At 42.8% G+C, this 27,208-nt stretch overlaps 1 protein-coding gene across 2 annotated transcripts in view; it reads left to right on the plus strand.

Moving 5' to 3' along the window:
* ACVR2B (activin A receptor type 2B) overlaps nt 1-27,208 on the plus strand; it is a 173,499-nt gene that overhangs the window by 101,068 nt on the left and 45,223 nt on the right. For both annotated transcript variants that reach the window (XR_012902130.1, XM_006120554.4), the window contains exon 2: nt 23,230-23,437. Coding sequence is in view for 1 of the 2 variants with exons in the window: in XM_006120554.4 (XP_006120616.2) it covers nt 23,230-23,437 (208 nt within the window). In the remaining variant the exon portion in view is untranslated. The remainder of the gene's footprint in view (nt 1-23,229; nt 23,438-27,208) is intronic.

Here is a 27,208-nt window from a genome sequence, read left to right on the forward strand (position 1 = left end):
GGATTTACAGTATTTATTATATTTATTCTATGGCTTCTAGTAAAACGTGTCAGAGATATAAGGATGGGAATGGCAAGGGGAATAGTCTCTAATCTTAAAATATCCAGCTACAGTAATTAAATAAGTGATAACTACAAACTCTTATGTACTACCCAAAAACAACTACAACACTAAGCTTATACAACAAGAAAAAAATCAAATCCATACATACCAACTTACACAGCACACGGAACATTTCACAGATATCGGTTCGGTTGCGAAGGCCTTGGTTACGCCCGAGAGTCGGGGGAGGTGGCTGGTCGGTTGATCAAAGCGCTGCCGGCCTGAAGTATACGAGAAGGCACACGCACGGTGGTACATGTGTTGTGAAGACCTCCTAGAGCAAACTGTGCCATGGGAATTTATCCCCAAATATGCACATCGCTTTCCCGCACTTGCATATTATCATATATGGCCCAATGGTCACTAAGTGAGGGGGGTCTGTGTCCCAGGGGTAGGGCCGAAACTGTGCAGGTTTCATGCGACCAGGTAAGCCCCGCAGTTCTCATGCCAAGGTGATGGGTGGGAGAGTCTGAGGCTATTTTCCCCTTTTCACACCTTTCCTTTTTTCTAAAGGCAATGGTATGCAGGAAGGGTGCGGCCGGTTTCTCTCAAGGAGTACTGCAGCCCACTATAACAAGAGCGGCCTGGCCAAACTTTTTTACTGGGGGAGCAGTTTCTTTTCTCTAACATGCACCTTGATCAGTTGAGCATGTGAGGAAAGCTGTCATGTGGTTGAGGCGCATGTCCCAAAATGTTCAGTTCCATCAGATATTCTAGTAGAGATCCCAGTCTTTTCTCTTTAGCCCCCCCATCATTGACCTTTACCCAAAATTGATAATTTTTACACACATCAAACTCATCTGAGTGAAATCTAAGCAGGAGACTGGCGGAAAGCAGACAGAAATACACTCAAAATATTCTGTCTCCCTTCTTTCCTGAGGAGGTGGAGTTGGGGGAATGGGAAATGCTCCATACCTGACTGGTTGGGGACAGTTCTCTGAAAAGAGTCCTGCTGCAGAAATTTCCTCCAATGCATGCTACGATGGACCTGTCTCAAACTCATGCCACACTCTGAGCAGATTCAAGGAAAATGTTTTTTTTCTGTGAGAAAAGGTGCTTATGGTGAGAGTAATACCCAGGTACCTCCTGGTAGTTGGGCACTGGTATAGGTTCCATCTTAGGGTACGTCTAAACTACGTGGCTCCGTCGAAGGAGCCATGTAGATTTGTTTGTTTGGCAAAGGGAAATGAAGCCGCGATTTAAATAATCGCAGCTTCATTTAAATTTACATGGCTGCCGTGCTGAGCCGACATACAGCTGATCAGCTGTTTGTTGGCTCAGCACGCTAGTCTGGACGCTCCCCTGCCGACATGAAAGCCCTTTATCGACCTCCCCGGTAAACCTCATCCTACGAAGCATAACAGGGAGGTCGATAAAGGGCATTCAGGTCGGCGCGGGAACGTCCAGACTAGTGCGCTGAGCGGACAAACAGCTGATCAGCTGTTTGGCGGCTCAGCGCGGCAGCCATGTAAATTTAAATGAAGCCGCGATTATTTAAATCGCGGCTTCATTTCCCTTTGCGTACAACCCTCATCTACATGGCTCCATCGATGGAGCCATGTGGTTTAGACACAGCTTTACAGTGGAATGGTCCAGCATTACAGCAGGTACCTAAACCTAAAAAGCTGGATGGCTAAGTGTGAGTTCTTGATGAGCTAGGCTGGTAGTTCTTAAGCTTTGCACGAGTGAGCCCCTTCACACAACAGACTTCTGAGTGGAAATCCCCCCTCAAATTAAAAACACCTTTTTTTAAATATGGTTAACACTATTAAATGCTGGAGGTTAAGTGGGCTTTGGGAGTGTAGTCTGATGGCTCTTAATACTCACATAATAACCTTGCAAGGTTCAGAGAGATCACAACCCCCAGTCCGAGAACTCCTGTGCTAGGCTCTGGAAACAGCTTGCTCCTTCCATTGCTTTTCTTTACTCTGGAGGTGAAAGGAGCAGACTTTCTGACCCTGATTGAACTGGGAGAGAGCTCAGGAAAATGAAGCTTAAATCTGATATGCCTGTTGGAGGATGTTAATTTCTTGTCCTCCCATGCTGTCTTGTGAGCTCTTGGACCATAAGCACAACAGGTATCTAGTCCTCTGCTAGAGCCCACGGGCACGCACTGTTGGCAACTCTCACAATGTTACCACAAGTTTTACGGTTTCTGGTGTCTTTCTTAAAGAGACAACTACTGGAATCAAGAGGAAGGCGCATGGGACTCTCATTTAAAAAAAAAAATTAATTACGTCTAACCCTGATGGTTATAAAGAAAAGCCTGAAAATATAAAGTGAATATATCCTGAAAGCTCTGGAACCATTTAAAACAATTTTTTGTGTGTGGGAGAGAAGAGGCAAGGAGTAGACATGATTTTTTTTTTTTTTTTTGAGCTCCTGAGGTTTGTAATTGAAAGGAAAAAATAAGGGAAAAATTCTAAACAAGAAAAACAAAAAATTGCTGGTATTGGTCTTAGTGCCAGGAAGCTACTGTTTCAGGAGAGAGGCAGATTGATGTGTACAGTATGTTCTGAAGTTGTGCAGAATGTGCTGCTGGGTTAGTGTGGGGGGATTGGAACGAGGGACTAATTTATATATATCATCTCAAAATGAATTAGATGATATAAATGTTATGAAAGATCAGGTTCCTGATATGGATGTAAAATCTTGTTTAATTAGTTAACCAGTTAACTGATAAAATGCTGCTCTGGCCGGGCTGGAGCGCCTTTTGCCCGTGAGGCTGCTGTAGCCCACACTGGTTAACCATTAATATCCCTAGTTCCTGAAGAGACTTTTTTAGTTTGCATTTTGATCTCTTTGGGGCAGTGGCATGTTGATCTCTGACAGAACCTTTTGATGTGGAAGTCATGAATAATTTCAAAGTGGAACCTTTTTGAATTTGTTACTTTCTCCTTTAGCGTTTGAAGGACTAATTTATAGGAAGAGCTTCAGAATGCTCCATGCACCCATGCCTACGGCCAATTTTCTGCTTTGTCATATGCATGTCTTTCTGTGCAGCTACATACTCTTCCATGAGTACCCTTACTAAAATAAAATAAGAGTTCAGGATCCGTTCTTTCATTCTTAGTTTTGCTGAGAGTTTGCGAACAATTATATTGCAAAGAGAGTCAAACTGTCCATGGAGAGAGAGGAAAGGAGGGTATGAGGTTCAGGTAATTAACTAAGAATAAACACACACACAACTGATGTGAAAAGTGAGCCGCTGAAAGCTTAGGATCCTGGCAGGCGTTGTGTTGCTTGCTCCAGAATGCGTCCAAGAGACTCAGAATGTTGCCCTATTTTAAGGGTGGTTCTAAAATACATATAAGAATTTTCATGTCCATAGTTCTCTGTTTACTTAAGGCAGCCCTAGGAGTGGACCTTGCTTTGAGAGAACCTGTGCTGCCCTTTGAGATTTCTGTTTATCTCCTAGACACCTTTAATACAAGTGTGAAATTGTTGTAGCTGTCCAGATTTTTCCTAGGAAGAGAGAGGGTTAGTTTGGTGTGCAGACAATCTAAGGCACTCTGCCTAGTTTATCCTCAGCGTCTGCACAGCTCCTGTCTCTGTCTAGTATCATAGGTTTTGAAATGGTGAGGGATTAGGGCCAGCACCATGGCTGGAGACAAGTGTGTGTGTGTGTGAATGAGGCTGGCTCCAGTTGAGTGACATGTCTGTAGTAGCAGAGGCAAAGATAGTATCTTATGTCAGGGCTCTGCTTGCAGCCTTGTTTCTGCAGCATTTTTTTAAAAATCCTATTTATGTAGATCATGGATTTAAAAATGCAAAAGAAGTACTTATTCTGCTGCCTTGGAAAATGTCCCAGTCCTTACCTGAATACTTAGGAAAATAGGGTACTGTACATTTGTAAAAGCTATCAGATTTAGAAAGTGACCAAAACCAATAGAATGCACAAGGATGGGGTCAGGCTGGCTGTTACACCTAGTGGATAGAGAAACAGCATAGCTGTCAAGGGACTCTTCTTGGCTCTGCCAGTGACCTGTAATGTAACTGCAAGCAAGTTACTTTCTGCCTCAGTTTCTCTTTATTTGGGGAATGATGCTTGACTTTTAGTAGGCAACTCTGCCTTTTCATCCTAAAAGGATCACAATATCTGCTTTTTTTGTTCCCCACTCTACCATTGTGCACTGTGTGATATTGGGCAAGACACGTCACGCTTCTGTTTTCTGTCCCCATCCATTGTCTGTATTCTCTGTTTAGACTTAGCTCTTTGGGATAAGGACTGTTGTACAGTGCATTTATATGGAGCCTAGCACAATGGAGCCCGATTTATGTGCAAGCCCCTGGGCAGCACTAAAATGCAAATGATTGTAAAAAAGAGCTGTATAAAACGAAAGTATTATTAAGGGGAAATGTATTTGCAGCCTTTGTTTAAATTAGTGGGAGCTGGCTAGGAATCATCTAGTCAAGCCCAGTGCAGATAATTTTCTACATTTTACACCATTAAGAAGTTTTCTAAAGCATCCAGTGCAATATTGCATTTGGGTTTTCCACGGCATTGTTACACAGATTGTTCAAGCCTGGATGCATTTTTAACTGGACTTTATCTAAAGAATAAACATAGCTGGAGTTGTTTTCCAGTCACCAGTTATAGCAACCGGATCAGAAGATTAAGTCAGCAGTCCCTGCAAAATTTCACATGATGCTTTATAACAGGCAGTTACATTTTCCATCTCTTGTGGGGATTTTTTTTTTTTTTTGCCATTTGAATTGTAATTGTATTAAGCGTCAATTGATTTCTGTGTGTCATATTTACTTCATCAATTATTCTGCTGACTGGTAGATGGGCTTCGATTTTTCTGTCTTACTCTCTCCGCATTGCTTTGAACCATCGTGCTTAGCACTTGTCTACTGCTTGCTTGCTTATGTCACATGTTGATGTTTCACATTCATATCCAAAGGAGACAAGATCACTTCTTGGGCTTGGCTCAACTAGCAATATACATAGGGATGGCTGTCGCTCAGAGGTGTGGAAAATAGACTTAACTCCTAGTGTAGTGTAGACATTACTATGGTGACAAGAAGGTGCCTTTTGACACAGGTAGAATACCTTTTGGTGGGACTCCCTGCTGTTGCAGTGTAAGTGGAATCTTTGCCTACATGCCCCAGCAGTGGAAATGCATTGGTACAGTAGTGCCACTTCAGTATTTTAAGTGTGGACAAGCCCTTAGAATGAGACAATTGTGTGTGTCTCCCCCAGAGAAACCTTCAGCAGAGAGACTGAGGTGTGAGAGCTAGGCAATATCAACACCATAGCCATGCTTGTGGAGTCCCAGCCACTCCCCCCGCCCCTCCACGCCCGTCAGGCTTCATTGCAATCACAGGCTCCTACTGCCGATTGTGGCCCTGCCTTCCAGCTGCTCCCCCGACCCACGCCAGGCTTCCGTCTGGTGTGCAGCCGGAAAAATAAGAAAATACTGGACATTGCACGTGTCTGGTATTTTCTGTTTTTTTTTTAAACTGGACAGAATGCAAATACTGGACTGTCTGCTAGAATACCGGACACCTGGCAACCCTACTCTTTGTGGCTGTGCTGCATGGAATTCTGCATCCATGGTCCTGTGTTAAGATGACAAGATTAGCATGTTACAACTTGGAAAGCAGATGGGCAATTCAGTGTGGCGGGTGAAAAGTTATCAAAAGTTTCCCTTTTGTCCTTGGATAACTTTAGTGCATTACCAAAGTTCATGAAAATTGATTGAAATGCACACAGACCTGGTAGTTAACTTACTGGTGTTATTGCTCAATAGGCTGCTGTTGCAGTGAAAACCCTACATTTGTCTTGGAAATAGAAAGGGTTTTTTTTTTTTTTTTTAAATCTATCTCTGGAAAATATCTGGGTCTAATAAAAACCTTCAATTTGCATTGATACCAATAAGCAATGTGTGTCCAGCCTGTGTTAACATCACTTCTTATAATTAACACAGCCTTTTTATGTGATTGGAAGCAGAGGAGTGTGCAACGGTAGGTTTTCTGGTCACTGTCTGGTTTCCCAGAGCTGCGTGTGTTCTTGCAGGCATGGAGGTCTGGGGACATGCATGCCTGCAAGAGGTAAATGAAGGTAAACAAAAGGCAAGCATGTCTTGCTGATGGACCTCTGAAAGAGTCATTACCATATAAATTAGGACAAAAATTTCCCGACTTTGGACTTGTAAGAAGTATTGCAAATGATATAAAGGATATTTTAAGAAATCAAGATTTGTACAGAGCAATGTGTTAAGAGTCTCTTCAGAAGATTCTTAATTTGATGTTTTCTTCATGGAAATTTTAGGAGGAGAAAATCTTTTGATGATCCAACTTTCATTATGCCCCTTCTTAGGTGCTTTGCTGGTTTGGGGCTCAATGTGAGTCTTTCTCCATTGATCTGAAAGGATCTGATAAACATGGAATATAAGTCAAGGGCAACTGGAACATTCCCTGCAGTTCTAGAATACCACATGATATAGCAGCCACTTTTTCTTCACTACAGAAACTCAAGTTTCTTGCTTATTCCCAATGGTAAATCTTTTGCGAGGATTGCTGAGAGAGCATTGCTTCAAAATTTCTGACTGTCAACGTCTACGGCGTGGCTTGTTCTGAAGAGGACACAGCACTGGGAACCAGTCTTGATTACAGAAATGAACATTTCCTGCGCCTTCATTGAAACCAAGTGGCTATCAAATGTCCAAGTGAAGGACTTTAGAAGAGTGCATTGCCAGAGTGTAACTTTGAGTTACTGTTTTAATGAAAATAATAAGAGATTGCCATGGCCTGGCATGGAGACGGCCAGATAAAACTGCAGTGATGAGTTAAAGGCACTTAGAGAGAATGCCAGGGTATTGGAACACAATTCTATAAAAGTAATGAGATGCAATAACATTTATTTCAATGCCTGAATACAGTAATATGAAAAATACATTGCAAAGCCCAAGTATCCTTTGGCATAATCAAAAATATATAGGCATGTAAAAATTAAAACTAATAGCTATCACTTGCATCAAAACCAGAAAATAAACAGAAAAAAACCCAGATGACATCCTACGTCACCCACAGCTGTCAGCCCTATTCATGACTTTTCATAAAATTGCAGTGTGTCTTGGAGGTGTGTGGATTCAGACTTTTTCAATCTGAGCTCCAGTGTCAAAGTCCCTTTGCAGTGTGTCTTGCTCACAGCGTTTGCTCATAATCGAAGGGGGCTTCAGCTCAAGCTGTATCCAGCTGTGGTAGTGTCTCACAGGGCGCCCTGTATGCTTGAACTCTTTAGCCATGTTAAAAAGGTTGGCAGCTGCATTTAAGTCTTTGCAGATTAGGTACAGCTCTTGGGCTTGTCTGGGAGCGATTTGGAACAGTTGGGGTCATGGGGCACTGAAAGTGTTCAGAGAAGATTTGAAAGAGGTGCGATCATTGTTGCGTGAAGCCATCTTGGCTGACACTGTGGATGAAACCAATAACTCATTCTCCTGAGTTAAGGATCCGGGTCACTGTATTATGGGCTGAAGCAACTTTTACCTTCTGTGGATCAGCACAGAGGGTACCTGTAACACTCTGGCAGTTTTGGGAACCTCCAAATAACAATCAAATGATTCACATTTCTTTATTAATGGCAGTAAAATTCTCTTTCTAGAGAACGCCAAGCCTAATGCACTGTGGTTTCAGATTCAGTACACTTAAATGTTCCTGAGTGACTGTCTGTTCTTTCCTTGTAAAATTTCTTCATGTTGTTTCTGAAATATTAGAATCTAATTGCCATGAGAATTGACCAGTGTTTAAATGTTGAATCACTAAAGCGTGATTGTGTCCAATTTCCTGAAGTGAGGCTATTGAATAGATGACAGACATCAGGGCAAGAATGTGGGTGCAGTGTGTGTTGTTTCTGCATGGTCTGGATTGTTTTTATGCACCTCTATAGCTTTAAAGGAAGGAAATGTCTTTTATACAGGAACTCAGTGTTGTTCAATAGAATTCCATCTCTAGGACAGACAAGTGGAGATTTAAATCTCTTGAACTGTACTTCTACTCAAATACATATAGATTTTAAAGTGGAATCCATACATAGCTGGTGGTCAGTGCATGAAATCAAGCTGAAGGATAATATGGGAAACTAAATTATTTGTTCTTTACCTAAAATACCTTCAGCATTCAGCACCCTTTTATAAATGTATTTTTGTCATTATCTGTGTCACTGGAATTTGCATGATGGTATTGGATTGTGCAGCATTCCTTCATCGGGGTCATTCCGTTATAGACTTGTTTCAATAGATCCAAAGAAAAAAGGTACATTTCTGTAAACACGAGACAGGTTCTAAATGTAACATAGTCACTTGGAAGCAAACTCCATTGCAAAAGGGACTGAGAGAATTGCTCACATGGGATTTACCATTAAGAATATAAAGGCTGGAGAAATTGGCATCTTCTTCTTTGACTGATTTGCTTCTCATCCTCTGAAGAATTTCAGGAATGTCTTGACTTCCTTTGGAGGGCTTAAGGCCAGTGTGTGATTGCAAAGGCTAGAGAGTTGCTTTTCTTTGTGCCCTTTTTTCTTTCATTCTCTGGTTCAGCCTCTTTGCCTTCTTTGACTGAAGCTAATTAACTCTTGAAATTCCAGTGAAAATTGGAGACTAGGCTTTAAAAAGCCACTGTGTTTTCCTGTTTCTTGATAGTGAAACCATACTCTGTTGCAGCCTGTATAAAAGCTGTGACTTCTCCAGTGAATCCTCTGAAGTTCCTAAATGGGGTCAAATGGATTGAATTGAGGAATCCATCTGCAATATAGTGCCTGTTTGTCCTTTATCAATATAAACACTGATTATAAAGTGAAGAAGTGCATTCTTTACTATACACAGCATTTTGGTTTTCAGTGTGCTCCCTGAAATAGAGCTTCCACTGCTTTGTGAGTAAGTCATCTTGATGGGGACAGTGCTTTAAAATCTGACTGATGGCTAAAAGCCACAATTTGTTACTCAATCAAAAGCAGCAGTGAGGAAAGTTCTGTTCCGTCTACTGTGTTAGGATCTCCCCACCCCCTTCTGAGTTTCTTAATTAGCCTGCTAAACTTGCTCAGGCTTTGTCCCATCAGGGTAGTCTGCAGGCAGTCACGCATGGACTATGCTGGAACTCAGGGTGTCCTTGAAGCTCTGTAGAATTATTGGTATAACCTATTGACTCTGGATGGAAAAAGAGGCTGCATATCAACATCAAGTGAGCTCATCTGTTGGCAATCTCCGGTGTTAAACTAGAGGACCTACTTCCATAGAATTTAACTGTCTATGATATGGCTACTCAACTTTGGAAGCCTCGGGGACCACAAGAAAACTCACAGCACATGCTGAGGGCCACAACTTAAATGTGGTTGCATATACATACAAAAATATGTAAATAGCTTCTTTCACACTGACTGGCATGAATACAAAGATTAAGGCAAGACTTATACAACACATAGGCTCCATTTAAGTCAGTTCTGCTGGTATTAATAAAATGCAATATTTACCCGATTTCCACCCATATGACAGCACTTTTAATGAGCAATGACAGTCCAGGAATTTAACTACTAAAAGGCATATCAACAGAAGACCATTATATTGACTGCTTTTTTGTTTTTGCTCCCACCAGCAGACCGCGGGTTGAGCCCTGCGTAAACCCAAACTGCACCACGGGCCGCAAACAAATGGGCTATGGGCCATCTGTTGAGTAGTACAAGGAAGGAGGTTAAGACTTTACTTCCTGAACAAAACTGGTGTAATGAAAATAGGGAGAATGAGCCGTAAGCCTGACTTTGGAGTCCTGGTACATGTTATTGTCAGGCCAAAACCAAATCACTTTCCTGACAGATAGGAAAAGCGCTGGCCCCCCTGGATATTGTCAGGCATTGGAAAGGCAGATGAGTAGCGCATGAGATTTCTGCTTAGCACTAGTAAAACATCAAGTCTTCAACAACTGGAACCCAACAGTCTAAAAGTGACAGTATTGAGTTAAAATAGTACAGGTTGTACCTCCCTTAACTGGGACCCTCTGGTCTGGTGGACCACAAGTGTTCCTGGACCACAGAGCCCAGGTACAGGGAGGTCGGGCCACAGGCCAGGAGTAACGGGGGAGTGAGGAGGCAGTGACTCAGCTCGGAACCCCACGTTGGTACTCCCAACATGTGAGAGGGTGGGGCAGGTGGCGCAGCAGGGAGTTTTTGCTCCTGTGGCTGGGCAGCAGTGGCCAGAGCTCTGGCCCCAGCCGCTGAGCACAGAGGCCGCCAGCAGCACCCGTGGAGCCCCAGCTGCAGAGCTCAGGGGTGGCGGCAGCAGCGGCAGCCGTGGAGCTCTGGCGTGAAGCAGTGGTAGCAATGGCGCTCCGGCCCCAGCAGCCTCAGTGCTCCAGCCTGGGAACCATGGCCTGGCAGGCAACAGCAGGGCTGGACTTGGAGCCTTAGCTGGGGGCAGAGGGGCCATGCTGGGAGGAACCACCCCGGATCTGGCGAATCCTCTTGTTCGGGACCTTTCCGGTTTTGAGGGTACCGGACAAGGGAGGTCCAGTTTGTACTACTAAAATCTTAGGAGAAACTTGTGCATTTCACTCACAATGTATATTTCATATACATCACTGTAGAAATTGCCAATGCAGTCGGTCACCTACATCTTGGCAGCTTTCTCCCACTGCATCTCCTTTAGGCAGAACAGAGAATCAGGTATATTTGGATTTTGATTTATGGCTGACTTTAAAAACTGTTTTACATGATCTGTCCTGACACCTCAAAGAGATCTTGCACCGTTTCCTTTCCTTTCCTTGTAACGTTGCTAGGAATGCTGCCAAACACTAAGCTTTGGTTATTTAAGTGTGAGAGGGTGATGAGATGCCAAAGTTATTAGGGCAGAGGTCCCAAAACTTTTCTTTGCTCCCTCCCCCTGCCTTTGCCTGCTGAGAGGAGTGTGTTTGTGCGAGGTGGGGCCTGGAAACAGGCCAGAGCAGAGCAGGGCTAGCCTGTTTCTATGTCCTGCTATACCCTTCCTGAATGTTCCATCATGCTCCCTAGGGAATGCACTGCACAGTTTGCAAACCAGGGTCTTAAGGGCACAGTTTCCTGATGCCCGACCTTCAACATCTTCTTGTCCATTCACATGCATTACAGTTTTTCCAATTACCAGTGAATTACATTTGGAATTGTGATATTTAGAAATGTCAAGCAGAATCAGTAGAAAAGCACTTTGGGGCTCTGTCTTAATAGATTCAGCACATTCGAAAGCATATTTGAAATGTCCCTCTTGACGAAACTCCGAGGACCATGTGTGGCTTGTGAAGTGCTGCTGTTCAGACAATGAAGCTTTCTGGCAATGGTGATTCACTAGAGATTTGTTTCTACATCATTATAGGCTTATATTGCGTGTAATAAACACGACTACTTTCTCCCTGGAGAAGAGCTAGGATTGGTCTCTTACAGGGCAGGGCCTTCCTGGGTTTCCAGCTGGTGGTGATGCAGAGGTGTAGTGAACAGAGAGAGGCAATGTTAGATGTATATGAAATTGTGGGAAAGAATGCAGGCATATTTTTACTCCTAGTAATTGCTCCCTGTCCACCACATTTCTTTGTCTAAGAAGAAGAAATTTTTTCATGGGCTGAAATTCACAGACTGTCACAAAGTTTGTAGCATTTCATTAGTTCATCACTTACATCCTCATGTTCCCCTCCATGGAGGGGAACGAACAAATAATTATATTTTCAAAGAACACTTAAGGATTGAGTATAAATTTTGCTTAGTTATCTATAGCATCTGATCAGAAGTGTTGTCTCCTTTCTCTTTGGTTGACTTTAACCGGAAATGTCTTCATGATATTCATAACTTCATTTCTAAACACTCAGATTTTCTTCCACTTGCATTGTAAACATGTTGGGGGCAAAAATGGACTTTTTAAGGCTTTTGTGCAACTAACACAATGGGATTGTGGTGGGTGACTGGACTTGTACGAGTGCTATAGCAATACAAAGAAATCATTACTGCTGATATAAAAGTGTATTTCCAATAGGCTTAAGGGAAATAGCCAAAAAGAAATTTCATGGTGCTATGCAACAGCTTGCTCCTTATTAGGCTGCTTATCTGAATCCAGTGATAGAGGGAGAAGGAGGGGAGGGGGGAACAACATCCTTCCAAAGAAATCATTTGTCAAGCAAGGTAATATCTTGGTTTAGTGATACAAAGAAACTGAGGAGAGAGACCTCCTAATGAGTAGGGTTAATGGAGGAATGGTTGGCTTTCACCTGTTAAATCTGCAGCAAGGGTATGAGGGAAGCATGCATCCCTTAGGACATTAATAAACAGATCCAAGAGTGCCACGCTCCATGCTTCCCTCCACACTTTGTGATAGATGGAGGCAAATGCTATATGGCTGTGCCGTGCCCCAATACACAATATCCTAACCTTAATGTTGTTTTATTCTTTTAGACACAGCACTGGTCTGTCTGTCTAATAGAACACAGAGAAGGCAGGTGAGGTGTAATATCTTTTTATTGGACCAATAAAATAAGATAGTACCTCACACAGCTACAGCACCACTGCAAATAATCTAACACGCGTATCCCCCACTGGGTTTTTGTGATGACTAATCCAGTTTGAGCACTGACTGTCCAGATTGCCTCGTTTGAGACCCAAAGTGCAATTTAAACATGAACTGCAGGAGCAACAAGGCATTAAATGCTTTTGATTGATCTCCCTGGTGGTTTTTATTAAAGAACCAAAATCTTTTTGAGGAGACAGCTATAGTTAGTGATGTTAAGGGGAAAAATAATTACGTTTTGGCTTTGTCCTTAATTGATGTTGCACAACGTAGGATTTCCTAATGGATGAATAATATGATCCCTCCTTTAAACAAAATATAAAAATGAGTAGTTGAGCTGAAATTGAAAATGCCCTATATCCAGAAATTGATTTACTGCTGGCAATGCATTTGTACTGGTGCAGGATAGTGGTGCTAATAATCATGACCCTGCTAATTACTACTTGAATCAGTTTTATCTAGGCAAAGGAATGATTTGTTCAACCTTTTCCTGAGTGAGCCTCTGCATTGGGCCAGAAAATTTTGTGTGTGTGTGTGTGTGTGTGTGTGTGTGTGCACGCGCACTTGCGCGTGCGCTGCTGTTAAGAGCTATTTTCTGTAAACAAGAACACCGGCGTGGTTTGAGCAATTTTGGGCTTCTGTGGTCTTTCATGGGCTCTTTTTCTAGACTTTATATGTGAAAGAAACAAACCTCATTCAATTTAAAATAACAGGAAATTATTCAAAATAATTAAATCCTTTTCCAAGTTGCTGATAATGTCTGTTAAAAATATATTCCCTGTACTTCAAGGAACACATTATATTGGCAATGTGAGAAATGGAGTGTAATAATCTAATTCTTTTTCATAGTTTCTTTGTTATCTTTAATTGACTTGAGCCCAATTTAAAAAAAAATAGTGGAGGAAGGAGAAGGAATGTCTATGGAAGCTCTGAAGTCTGTGTCATAGTGTGAATATAGAAGCCCCTGGTTATTCTTATCCCTGGTGAGTAGAGAGGATGCATTTCTTAATATGAAGTACCTTTTTTAATTTTAAAAGAAAATGACTTAAAGCCTCCTGTCCTTTTGAGATTGGCTGTAATGACATCACCATGGGTTACCATGGTGATAGTCTATATGTTGAGAATAGTTAAACAGGCTCTGATTGACAGAAGACTTCCAGAGCTCTTGTCTTGGGATCTGCCTAGTGACTAATCTATTGACAGAAAACAGAACTCAAGCCAGACTTCCTTCTACACATTTATTTACTGGTATTCCCAGTGTTATACTGAACTCTGGTTTTAGAGAGTTTTAAACCCTATATGGCTTAAAAACAGAAGTGCTTTTGCTGGTCTTAGACGTATCAGGTATTTTTAATCTAAGGTTCAACTTTTCAAGACACTCTTCTCTCCGCCCCACCCTTTGTCATTTCAAAGTGATGCGAAGCCTTATAGGCCAGTTGGATTCATTACTGGACTTGGATGGTGAAGCAGAGGCTGCTATGCCAGCCTGTTAACATGCTGAAAGCTTGGACACTGATGATAGGTGCTAATACAACTAGACTGGATTTGTAAGGGGTACATTTATGATGTTTAGATGTTAACATAATTTTGGAGCACCTATAAAGGCTTTAAAAATAGGGTGGAAAAATAAGCAAGGAGCTCTTTATGTAGGGACACAGCAAAGTGTTGAGTTCAAACTGTCGTCATGAGGTTGATGCTCAGCAACATACGTATTTGAGTAAAACAAGAATTGAACCATTATGCTACATAAGAACCTAAGGATGGCCATGCTGGGTCAGATGAATGGCCTTTCCAGCTAACTATCCTGTCTTCTGACAGCAGCTGGTACTGTCAGGGAATAAATAGGACAGAACAGTTTATCAAGTGATCGATCCATCCTCTGTTGTCCAGTCCTTGCTTCTAGCAGTTGGAGGTTTTGAGATACCCAGAATATGGGTCTGTATCCCTGGCACCTACCTACAGCAAGGGAGCTAGGTCATGTGGAGTCAGGTATTGGTTCTCATAACCAGGACCATGATGGACCTATCCTCTGTGAAATTATCCAGATCTCTCTCTCTCTCTCTCTTTTTTTTTTTCCTTTTTTTTTCTTTTTAAAGCCAGTGAATAGCTTTGGCCTTCCCCACATCCCCTGGCAATGATCCACAAGTTAACTGTGTGTTTAGGCTGACCAGGTGTCCAGTTTTCAACCAAAACACACCGTTGAAGAGAGACCCTGGCAGTTCCAGTTAGCACTGCTGACTGGGCTGTTAAAAGTCTGTCTGATGGTGCTCTAGGTCTAAGGCAGGCTAGTCCCCACCTGTTCTGGCATGGTGCTGCGCCCCGGAAGCAGCCAGCAGGTCCGGCTCCTATGTCGGGGGTGGTGGTGGGGAAACGGTGAACACTGGGCTTGGCGCTCTGCCCCTGCCCTTGCCCTGTGATCTGCACTTCCATTGGCTGCAAACCCACCAATGGGGGTGGAGGAGCACTGCCTGAGGGCAGGAGCAGTGTGCAGGGCCTCCTAACCCCACCCGCCTGCTTTAGTCTCGTTGCACTGCTGACCAGGAGCCACCTGAGGGAAGCCTGAGCCCCTGCGCTGGGCCTCCAAACATGGAGTCCTTTCCCACACCCTAAACTCCTCATCTCTGCCCCCAGCTAAGAGCCCTTGCCTCCCAACCTGCTGCTCAGCCCCACCCCAGAGCCCACACCCTCCCTTGCACCCCAGCTCCCGCCTCAGCCTACATTCTAAATCCCTCAGTCCCAGCCTGAAATACCCTCCTGTGCCCCATAGCCCTCACCCCCTCCTGCAGCTCCTCTGTCCCAGCCCAATGCAAGTGAATGGGGGAGTGAGCCATCAGGGGAGTGGGAATATAGTGAGTGGGGGCAGGGCCTCAGAAGGGGCAGGCAAAAGAGGGCCAGTCAGCCCCTTACTACATTTAAAAAGCAGAAGCAGAATGGTTGGGGACCTGGCTTGTCCCCTGCTGCACCTCTGTCTCGCCTGCCACCTTTCCCCCCAAATGGTTCTGTGCTCCTGCTCTCCCCCCTCCTCTGATACAGAGGCAGCAAGGAGGGAGTGAAGCTATAGTCAAGTAGTGACTCAACTACCTGATAAGCTTAGGCTTATCGGGTAGTCGACTTCCTGACTAGTTGCTTACATCCCTACTGAACACTCCCAGTCTTATTTATCTCTCCTCATATGTAAGGTGTTCCATACCCATAATCATTTTTGTTAACCTTCTTTGTATTCTTTCCAGTTCTAATCTATCTTTTTTGAGATGGAAAAACCAGAACTGCACTCAATATTCAAGGTGTTGGCATACCATGGGATTTATATAGTTGCATTATGATACTTTGTTTTATTATCTATCCCTTTCCTAAGGGTTCCTAACATTCAGAAGATGTTTTCAGTAGGGATGTAAAAGAATAACTGTTTAAATGGTTAACCAATAAGCCCGGGCTTATCGTTAATGGTAATACACAGGCTCCTGCCCTAACTCTGGGCAGCCAGCTGCGAGCCCACTCTGCGGGTGCATATAACCACTAAGACTTTCAGCAGTTACACAATTTAAAATCCCCAGTTTTCAGAGATCTGTTCCCAATGACACCAAGATCTTTCTTGAGTGGTAATAGCTAATTTCGACTCAATCTTTTTGTATGTTTCGTTGGGATTGTGACTTCCAGTGTGCATAAGAACATAAGAATGTCCATACTGGGTCAGACCAAAGGTCCAGCTAGCCCAGTATCCTGTCTTCTAACAGTGGCTGATGCCAGATGCCCCAGAGGGAGTGAACAGAACAGGTAATCCTCACGTGATCCCTCTCCTGTCATCCATTTCCAGCCTCTGACGAACAGAAGCTAGGGGCACCCTTCCTACCTGTCCTGGGTAATATCCAGGGCTCAACAAATAATGCAGTCTTCTTGCTCATGGTGAGTAGATTGCAACCCGGAAGAGCATGCGCAGATCGCCGGACAGCGCGACTGGCGAGCGGGGCTCACTGCAGTTCAGCGAGTCTTGCTAGTATCCATTGATGGACCTAACCTCCATAAATGTATCTAGTTCTTTTTTGAACTGTGTTAAAGTCCTGGTCTTCACAACATCATCTGGCAACCATGACTTTGCAATTATCCATATTGAGTTTCTTCTGCCATTTTTGTTGTCCATTCACCCAGTTTTATGAGATTTTCTTTGTAACTCTTCTCCATCAGCTTTGGATATCACTGTCTACCCCCTTTTCTGTATCATTTATAAATATGTTGAATAGCACTAGTCCCTGAACAGATCTTTGGGGGAATTCCACTTTTACCTTTCTCCATCGTGAAAACTGATCATTTATTCCTATTCTTTGTTTCCTATGTTTTAACCAGCTGCTGATTCATTTCCCTCTTATCCTATGGCATTTTACTTTGCTTAAGCTGTTGGTGAGAGACCTTGTCAAAGGCTTTCTGAAAGTACAAGTACAGTATATCAACTGGATTACCTGTGTCCAGATGTTTGATCCTCCCTCCCTCAAAGATTTCTACAAGTACAGTATATCAACTGGATTACCTGTGTCCAGATGTTTGATCCTCCCCTCCCTCAAAGATTTCTAACAGACTGGTGAGGTCCAATTTCCCTTCACAAAATCCATGTTGACACTTCCCCATCATATTGTGTTCACCTGTATCTGATAATTTTATTCTTTACTATGTTCTTTCAACCCACTTGCCTGGTACTGAAGTTAGGCTAACTCGATTGCTTGTGGAGCCTTAATTAAAATTAGGCTTCATGTTAATTACTGTAGTCATCTGATGCAGAGGCAGATTTAAGCAAGAGGATACCCAGAAGTTTAATTTTGCAATTTGAATTTTGAGTTACTTCAGAATTCCTGGGTGATTTCTGTCTGGTTTTGTTATTTATTACTGTTTAATATATCAGTTTGTTCCAAAACCTCCTCTGACACTTCAATCTGGGACAGTGCCTCAGATCTGTCACCTATAAAGAACAGCTCAGGTGAGGAAATCTCCCTCACATCCTCTGCAGTGTAGTCTCATTCAAAGATGTTATTTTTCTTCTTCACAATGGCTTTATCTTCCTTGAGTGTTCTTTGAGCACCATGATCTTCCTGTGGCGCCATTGATTATTTGACCAGCTTTCCACTTCTGATATGCTCGCTATTTTTTTGCTGTTAATTTTTCTGTCTCTAGTTAGTTGCTTTTCAAATCCTTTTGTGGTCAGTCTAATCACACCTTGGCATTTGACTTGCCAGAGTATGCTCCCTTGCATTTCCTCAGTAGAATATAACTTCCAGTTTTTAAAGGATGCCCTTCTTCTTCTGAAAACCCCTGTTGTTTAGCCTTTGTGACATTTATTTACAAAGGTCTCCAGCCTAAAATTTTGGTGTATTACCCAATTTACTGTACTAATTTTTATACAGTCTTTTTTGACTCAACATGTTCCTTCCTAGATCTTTAGTTTTAATTCTTAGAAGGGACAACAGAAGCAATGAAGTACACCCACACCGAGCTTTCTTTCTTAAAGGGCTATTGTCAACCTATTTAAGCTTTTCCAGCTTCATTCAACTTACCTTTAATGTTGTTTTAGTGTACAGATTGCAAAACATACATTTTGGTATCAAATTCAGTTAGAGCTTGTCTATACTTACAGCACTGCAACAGTGCAGCTGCGGTTCTTAATGAAGACAATTCCTATGTTTTTCCATCAGTGTAGGTACTCCATCACCCTGAGAAGAGGTAGTTTTATATTGATAGGAGAAACCCTCCTATAAATGCTGCGGTGCCTATTAGGGATGTGAATGACTAGTTAATTATCCGATAAGCAAATGTGGCAGCACCGCATGAAGCCTGGGGTCTGCCTCTCTGAAACGTCGCGTGGAGCCTGGGGTCAGCTGGGAACTCCAGCCCCTTTGAAACTCTGCAGGGAGCACGAGGCCCATGAGACTGTTTGAGTCCCCCTGTTGGCCCCAATCTCCCTGCAGTGCTTTCACCTTTGAAGTGTAGCAACAGCCCTTATCGACTACTTGATTTAATCTACATTTAACATCCCTAGTGCCTATTCTGGGAGCTAAATCAGTATAACTTCATTGCTCTGGTGGGTGGGTTTTCTTCATGAGTGAGTGACATAGTTATACTGACTTAAGCTTATAGGAATAATTTGTGCACTACCCTGTTGCAGGTAATTTATTACCCATTTGTAAAGCTATGCAAGTGAGACTGCTGGAGAGAGACAAAAGGGTCTTGCCTTCATTCCTGTAGTGGTAGAAACGCAGCAGAAAAAGATGCTTGCCGAATGGCTTTTTGCAACTAACAGAACATGGGGGGAGGGATAGCTCAGTGGTTTGAGCATTGGCTTGCTAAACCTAGGGGTGTGAATTCAATCCTTGAGGAGGCCATTTAGGGATCTGGGGCAAATCTGTCAGGGATGGTACTTGGTCCTGCTGTGAAGGCAGGGAACTGAACTCTGTGACCTTTCAAGGTCCCTTCCAGTTCTAGGAGATAGGTACATCTCAATTTTTTTTAATGTGTTACGAAGAGTGAAGTTTATAAATATGTGTCTCTTTTAAGACAACTACCTTGAAGGATTGTTTAAAAACACCACCCAAATAAATAAAACCCTGGGTGGTTTTTTTGGGGGTTTTTTTTGGGGCAACTCAGGTGGATATTGGTAGGCTTTTTGGCATATTTGCTGGATGTAGACTTAATTTTTTTTCTTTTTTGTATGAAATAAGTATTACCCTTAGTCTGAAGCTTGCTCCAGAGAAGACTTATGTTCTACTGGGGGAAGAGGGGCCACTGCTCAAACTTATTAAAGAATTTCTCGTGCTCAAGTGTCTGCTGTTTTTGGGGCCCAGAACTACAGCTGCTGGTTTTTACATTTCCTTTCCAAAGCACTGGGCAAACATTATTTATCACAGCATCCTTGCAAATGATATATCCCTACTTTATAGTTGAGGTAATGGAGGTTGTGAAGTTGTGCCCAAGGTTATATGGAGAGTTGTCAAAGCTGGGACTAGAATTGGGGGTTACACCTTTCTGTTTGGCTCACTAGATGAGTCTGCTTTCTAAAAGGCTTAGGTGAGGAGGAAAGGAAAAAATCCCACTCGAGTCAGCTTAGTGAGGAATATTATTCTTCTTTGTTCCTGTGGAGAAGATTTTATGTAAGTCTTGATCTTGACTCATCCTTTGATCATGTAGTCACTTTCTAGAGAAGACTAGAAGATTATGTTGAATATTAGCTAGCAATCAGCAACTGCTTAAGATGGAAGCCATGTTACACGTTACAGTAAAGCAAAGGTAAGCGTTCCTAGCTTCAAAAGAAACACAGGAGAAAATTCTCCCTTCTTTGGCGTTGATTTCACTGGGTATTTAACAGATAGGCTTAATTCTATAACAAATTGTCATGTAAATATCAACAGATCAAATGCAAAGGCTTTGTTGAGGAGCAGCAATATTGACGCGTCTCTGAGTCTGGGGATATTTGTGGGTGGTTTTTGCTATAGTAAGCAGCTTGTCAGAGGAGGACTTGGATGGAGATTTGCAAATGTTGATAAAACCTTCAGGTGCTGTTAAAATTGAACTCTCCCGTGTGTGTTTTGAATATAATTTTCTTTTTCAAAGCTCCACTTTCTGGCTATTTCCCACCCTTTTAAATCTTTCCCCTGATAAAGATTGTTCTTGAGGGGGAGAACAGGCATTGAAGAATTAAATACTTCTTTAAAATGTAAAGAGTTTCCCAGTCTGTCTTCTCCACATCAGCACTGGATAATTTCTCTGACTGTAAGAATCAAGTAACCAGGGCAGTTGATCTGGTACAGAGCAAGAATCAACTGCAAGAATGGTTTTGAGCAAACGATGTGCAGTCCCATTTCAGAAGCCTTGAATTGTCCTGGTTCATTCTTGTAGTTAAATCCTGTAGTTAAGCCAGTTGTCAGTAATAGGCTAATTTCCTGGTGAAACTTACACTACGATAGCACCTTGAATTCAGACTGCTTTCCAAGCTCTCTGTAGATGAAAACTCACCCGTGAAATGGAGGCAAATCTTACCATCCTACAACAAGAGAGGAAGTGAGAAAAATCCAGTACATGTCTGGAGGTTACAGGCTGTACAAAGGAATGCTGACCCAGTGGTTAGAATGCTAATCTGGGATTTGGGAGACCTGAATTCAGTTCCTTGCTCTGCCAAAGATTTTCTGTGTGACCTTGAACAATTCACTTAGTCTCGCCATGCCTCAGTTCTTCATGTGGAAAGTGGGGATAATAGCCTTGTCTTACCTTATGCAGTTGTTGTGCAGATAAAGGTTAGCAATTGTGTAGTGCTCAGATTCTCCAGCAATAAAGACTAAGTGCCATCATCTTAAGGCAGATTGTAAAGTGGGAGGCAGAATTTAATCCTGAGAGTGCAATGAGATTTTCATTGGCCACAAGAAGTTGGGAGCACTATTTTTACATCTCGGAAAGACAGTGATACATCTAGCAGAACAATTATTCCTTTATCACCATGCTGGGGGATTGATTCAAGGTTGTTTATTGAATCACTAATACCTAGATTTTCCTTGGACCTATCCAAGTAATGACCTGGCCTGACCCAGGCCTGCCCTTGTTTAAGTTTGGTGATCCCATGGTAGGATGGCTGCAGTCTATATGGTTAAGATTAATCTGAAAACGTATACTATTATTTCTGGTTTCATGTAACCTGTTTATAGTTCGGCATCTCAGCAGGAGTTTTAAAAAGCAACCTGCTATTTGTTACTCAGTGGTGATGTTTCTGAAGTTTCTATTTATACACCACTCTTGCTGCATTTGATTTCTCCCTCCCACTTTTCACATTTAGTCTTTACAGTATCTCATCCAGAACATATCTATCATAAAATTAGGATTTTCGAGACATAAGACTGTGCACGCCTGTGTGTGAGATCTGTTCATCGTGTATTTGACCCCCATTTCAATTAAAAAAAAAATTGTTGGCACGTTGGATCAGTGTAACTGTTTTTGTCAGCACTTCCATTTTGAATCCAGTCAGGCCTTGTTACTAATTTGGCTTCTAGCCACAGTAATGTTAGTATCAGGAAGACAGCTTGGTTGTACCAGTTCATAGTGGCTTTTTTAACTCCATCCAGTTCTTTGCAAGCCTCAGTCAAATTAATGGGGGGAGGGGAATCATGTTGGATGAAATTTATCCTGCTGTAGAGAGTCAGCCTGAGGCTAATGCCCCACTTACATCTTCAAAATAGCTCAATGTGTAGAAATGCATAATCATCTATTATAATAGGGTTTAAGTGAGACTTGGGTGAGGAATAAGGTGAATTTTACGAATCATGAATAATTCCCTCAGACCCCAAAGTAATCTCTTCCTTCAGGTAGTGATTATGCTGTATGAGAGTCCAGCAAAACAATAGCTTCCTTTGATGGTTAGGGCATACAACATTTCAGATACTCCATTTGGGCATGATGAGGTTTTGAAGTGTATTTTCTCTGTAAACTGGCCTACTAACAGTATTGAAGTGTTGGTGGCACTAGGATTAATTTACCATCATTGTTACACCAAGAATATCCCGAGCATACTGTGAAAACTTTCTAGGGAGCCTGGATTTCATTAGGTTTCCATAGTAAAGGAAAAGATACCAGCATCCCTCATATTTAATAAGAAGGCAATGTCTCATAATGCTTCCTTTTAAGCCTAGGCCTTTATTCCTGTACTGAAGGTGAGGCCAGACGTGGGTAGGGTTGCCAGATGGTTGAAACAAAAATACCGCCCCCCACCCTCCCCAGGGAAAAAAATTCTGTTGGGGGGGGGGGGGGGAACCAAAGTTGTTGGGCAAAAAAAAAAAAAAGACTCCAAGTAAGCCAAAAAATATATATTTTTTAAAAAATAAAACAGCAGGGATAGGAACAGGGGGAGCGGTTGAACATTAAAACCCAGGGGAAAGCATTGCCATTTTGTGCTGGCAGCCTTGGGGAACCAGGTAAACATAGCGGTGGGGTTGGAGGGCTGGGGGTATTGGGAGCCAGGGGGAGGCTCGGGGCGGGGGAAGGCCGGGTGCTGAATGTTTGTAGGGTTGACAGGTGCCCTGCATTTTCACCTCCTGGCCGAGGAAAAATTCTGAAAATACCGGACATTTTAGGTGTCCGGTATTCTCTGAATTTTTTTTTACCGGACAGGAGCGGAAAATACCGGACTGTCTGGGTGAATACCGAACACCTGGCAATCCTAGACATGGGCTGCCTCACTAAGTTCTGCAGGACATGGTTGGTCACTTGAATATTATACATAATTCTGGGATGATCTTGTAGTTAAGGCACTGGATTGACACTCAAGGAGATCTCTGTTCAATTCGTAGCTTTTCCATAGACTTCCTGCCTGACCTTAAGTAAATCCCATAATCTCTCTGTGGCTTAGCTCCCTGTCTGCGGAATGAGCATAATACTCTGCCTCACAGGAATAGGGAAGATAAATGAGTTAATTAAATGTGAGATGCTCCACTATTGCATGTTCTATGTAAATTATGGATAAAGATGGAACATGCACACCAAGAGGTAGACACATTTCACCAGGCTCAGCAGTTTAGCATGTGGAAATGTCTGTTCATGTATTTAACTTTGGCTACAATTTAAGTATGTTTTGGTTTTGTATACTCAGGGCCAGGTCATGGGGAGGCAGAGACGAGAGAATGCGTCTACTACAATGCCAACTGGGAGCAGGAGAAGACCAACCAGAGTGGCGTGGAACGCTGTGAAGGAGAGAAGGACAAAAGGCTTCATTGCTATGCTTCTTGGAGAAACAACTCTGGCTCCATTGAGTTGGTGAAGAAGGGCTGCTGGTTAGATGACTTCAACTGCTATGACAGGTAATAGCCAGCCTGGTGCCTGACACACCCATTTAAATTGCAGTTCAAGTGGAAAGGGCTTCAATTGCAAATCACACTTAACTCTTTTTGCTTTCAGTATGTAAGCAACAAAAGGTGCTTTCTGGGGTATTTTTTCATAGGAAAACTCAGCAGTTCTGGCATGCTCTGAAAAAATATGTCCTGTGTGATTGAGTGAAGAGCAATATGTTCTTCCAAGAGTACTTGGCTACATAAAGGAAAATATGGAGTTATTTGGAGCTGCCTAGAAAAACACAGATGTTGGGGGCATTAGGGTTTGAGATGTCCTTGGTTTAATGGGATTGTAAAGGGTTTCTTTACTCCCTGTCCCTGCTAGCTGGGCTGAAGATAGGATTCTGGTTTGGGAGAGATGGGGGGAATGGAACATGGAAGTAAATGTGTGTTGGGATGTGGAGCTGTCTGTAGCCAGCTGTAAGGGAGATGAGCACTCCTGTATGAAGGGTCTGGAGATGCATTTAAGGTCTTGGATTTTTAGAAAATATGGTCTTGTTTCATAAGTTCATGTAACATGATCCTATGTTAGTTAAGGAGAACAATTGCAATTAAAAAAAAATTTCCTTCGTTTCAAAGTTTAAAGGAATACTGACTGCTAGTTCTGGCCCTAAGATACATAGTTACAGGAGGCCCCCAACTTGTGACCGCCCAAGTTCTGACCTCCCGCACTTATAACCATTTTTGTAAGTGCGGAAGGGACTGAAAACCCCTGATTTACGTCCTCAGCCTGCGTTTGACAGCGCACGGCACCTGTCGTAAATGAGGGTTTGAGTTACGATGCCCCCGACTTGCAGGGAACTCCTGTACTTTTGTTTTAGTACAATGATAGCACTCTAAGGTGTGGGCAGAAACGAACTAAGATGATACATACCCGGTTCTGTGTGTTTAAATGCCAAGATAATACTAATCCTGCTTTTTCAGGAAAACCGATTATTTCCAAATGAGTATTTCCTAGGTCTTTTATCCTATTCCTTTTAGGCTGTGTCTACATTGGTAAGATTTTGCACAAAATCTTGCCACCTGTCTACACTGGCCGCGAGTATTTGCGCAAGAACACTGACGTTCTAATGTACGAAATCAGTGCTTCTTGCGCAAATACTCTGACGCTCCCGCTCAGGGATAAGCCCTCTTGCGCAAGAGGCCAGTATAGACAGGCAGTGTTAATTTCTTGCGCAAGAAAGCCTGATGGCTAAAATGGCCATCGGCGTTTTCTTGCGCAAGAGAGCATCTACACTGGCACGGATGCTTTCGCAAATATTTTTAATGGAAAAACTCTTCCGTTAAAAGTATTTGCGTAAAATCATGCCAGTGTAGACGCAGCCTTAGTGTTCTAAGACATGAGGTTTCCACCATTATCTGGGAGAGACCATTCTGGAGTTTAGGTCTCATAGGAAATTCTACTGTGAACTTATTTCCTGTGCAAACCTATTGAAATACATGGGGTTAAGTCAGAGCCAAATTTGGCCCTAATTCAACAAGTTTATCCTATTCATTGAAGCTGTTCCTAGCTCTAACCCATTCCTCTTAACTATTCTGCACCACCATATAGCTCATAAGTAATCCCTCTTACTCCTTCAGATATTTGTAGCTGGGTTATTTTCCCACCACACCCATCGTTTTAGTAGTTGCATAATCAATCTCCATATTCATGTAGATTTTGCTCTTTCTTTCCCCCCTCAACAAATCAGTCCTTCCAGATGCTTTAATCATGTAGTGCTGATCCTCATGAGAAGAATAGGAACAGCTCACTACCATTTTCTGTGTTCAAACGAGGGATGTTAACATGTAGTTGTTTAAATGATTCATCGATAAGCCTGGGCTTATTGGTTAATCTAAACAACTATGTGCATTCCTTCTCCCTCCTGCCCCCCGTTGCTGCCTCGGATTCAGAGGAAGCAAGAGGATGTGGAGGCATGAGCCAGTGCCTGTGGCCAGCTGGCTCATGTGTCTGTGCAGCACCCCTCTGCTTCTGATAGAGAGGCAGCAGTGTGGAGAGTGAGGGTGGGAGGCGTAAGCTGATACACACAGGGGGCTAGCTTTTAAGATAGATCTCTGTGCGTGCTGGCTCTGTAGAGCCACCTGCCCCCCTTGCTGCCTCCCACAGAGGCAGCTGGGGGGTGGCAGGCCAGAGCCGGTGCCCCGGGGGAGCCAGCTTAAAAGATGGCTCCCCATGAGCTGCAGCTCTGGGGGTGGGGGTGGGCAGATGAGATTTTTGGCACAGCCTCTCCGCAGGGAGCTTGGCTCTCTCGCAGAAGGGCTGCTTTCATGGAGCAGCTTCTGTCTGCAGTGGACCCAAGTTTTCTATGGACAGAGGCTTCTCTGTGGAATGGTGGAGCAGCCTCTGCCCACAGGGTGTTTGGGCCTCCCGTGGGCAGAGGCTGCTACTGCCCCCGAGGTACTGCCTCCTAATCACTGGCTGCCAGCCCTGCCCCCAGGGACTATCAAATAATCATGTATCCACTAAGATTTGATGCAGTTACCCAGATACAGTATAATTGAATAATCAACAGCCCTAGTTCAAACAGAAGTGTTTAGCATTACCAAATCTCCTGTAATAGCATATGCTCCCAAACTCAGCACCATTGTGACACTGGCATAGTATAATACATGCCTCCATGCTGCAATGCACAGGTTTTGTCCTCTTCCATCCTGTTACCCTGCATTCCAACAAATAAGTGTTTCTGGATCTTCTAACCCCATCCATCTAGTTGTAAAGAAAGGGAGGATGGTTGCAGCCCCATTAAAGCCTGTTCAACCCCCTCTACCCCTTGTAAGCATGCATGGTTATAAACACACTAACTCTGTGGCATGAGAACCAGAAGGTAGAAACTGACCAAATCTAGCTCTGTGGTCCAAGCTGAGTGAGATACCAGGTGTCGTCAAACAGCATAAATGGTGAAAGCTCCATTCTGAATTTTTAGAAATAATTTTAATTAAGTTTAGTTTCAATTCTGTTTCTTGAGTGTTCAGGTTGTATCTTAATGGTGGCTTTTTAGTTGTTCCGTTACAATTTATCATTGCCCCTGGGATCAAAGTATAAACAAACGTGCCTTTAAAAAGAATGCAACTGCATTCATGTCCTCATGGCCGTTAACTGGCTCCTCAGGGCAATCTTGTTGGGATATAGCTATGTTGCTCCGTAATTATGTATATAGTGTCTTCTGGTAAAAGGAGAGTCTACATGTTCTATCAATTTTTAGTGTCTTTTGCTTAGTAATGTAGATAATGGTTAGTATTATATGCTACATAGTGCCTTGTTGCACATTAAGGTTGAGATATTGATACAAAGTTCAGGAAATTTAGGGTTATTGTTCCTAGAGCAATCTTAACTCTGTCCTTTAATCTAATCTTTTAGAGCATAGATGTGGTATAGGACATTGTGTAGATTCTTATGTATTCATTCCAGTATTTAAACAGTATCTAAACCTCTTTTACTTGTGCACTAAAGTGGTGTTCCATTATGTGATCACCCAACAAATATGCCATAACATGGCACATGTGCATTCAAAGCTGTAGAAAAGGGTACAATTTAAAAATAAATCAACATTGCACAATTCATTTATGTGCATAGTCTCACTGGAGGAGTAGCATTAAAATTCATTTGAAGAGCATATGAATTACAGCAAAATGATGCACTTACAGCTATAGAAAAAAGTGTTGTTTTCTTCAACATTATATTTTACTGCTTGTTAAGTAGCACGTCAAGCTACCCAGGGTTATGTATCGGGCACACTCTGA

This window comes from Pelodiscus sinensis, chromosome 2 (genome assembly GCF_049634645.1).
Source record: "Pelodiscus sinensis isolate JC-2024 chromosome 2, ASM4963464v1, whole genome shotgun sequence".
Classification (NCBI taxonomy): domain Eukaryota; kingdom Metazoa; phylum Chordata; order Testudines; family Trionychidae; genus Pelodiscus; species Pelodiscus sinensis.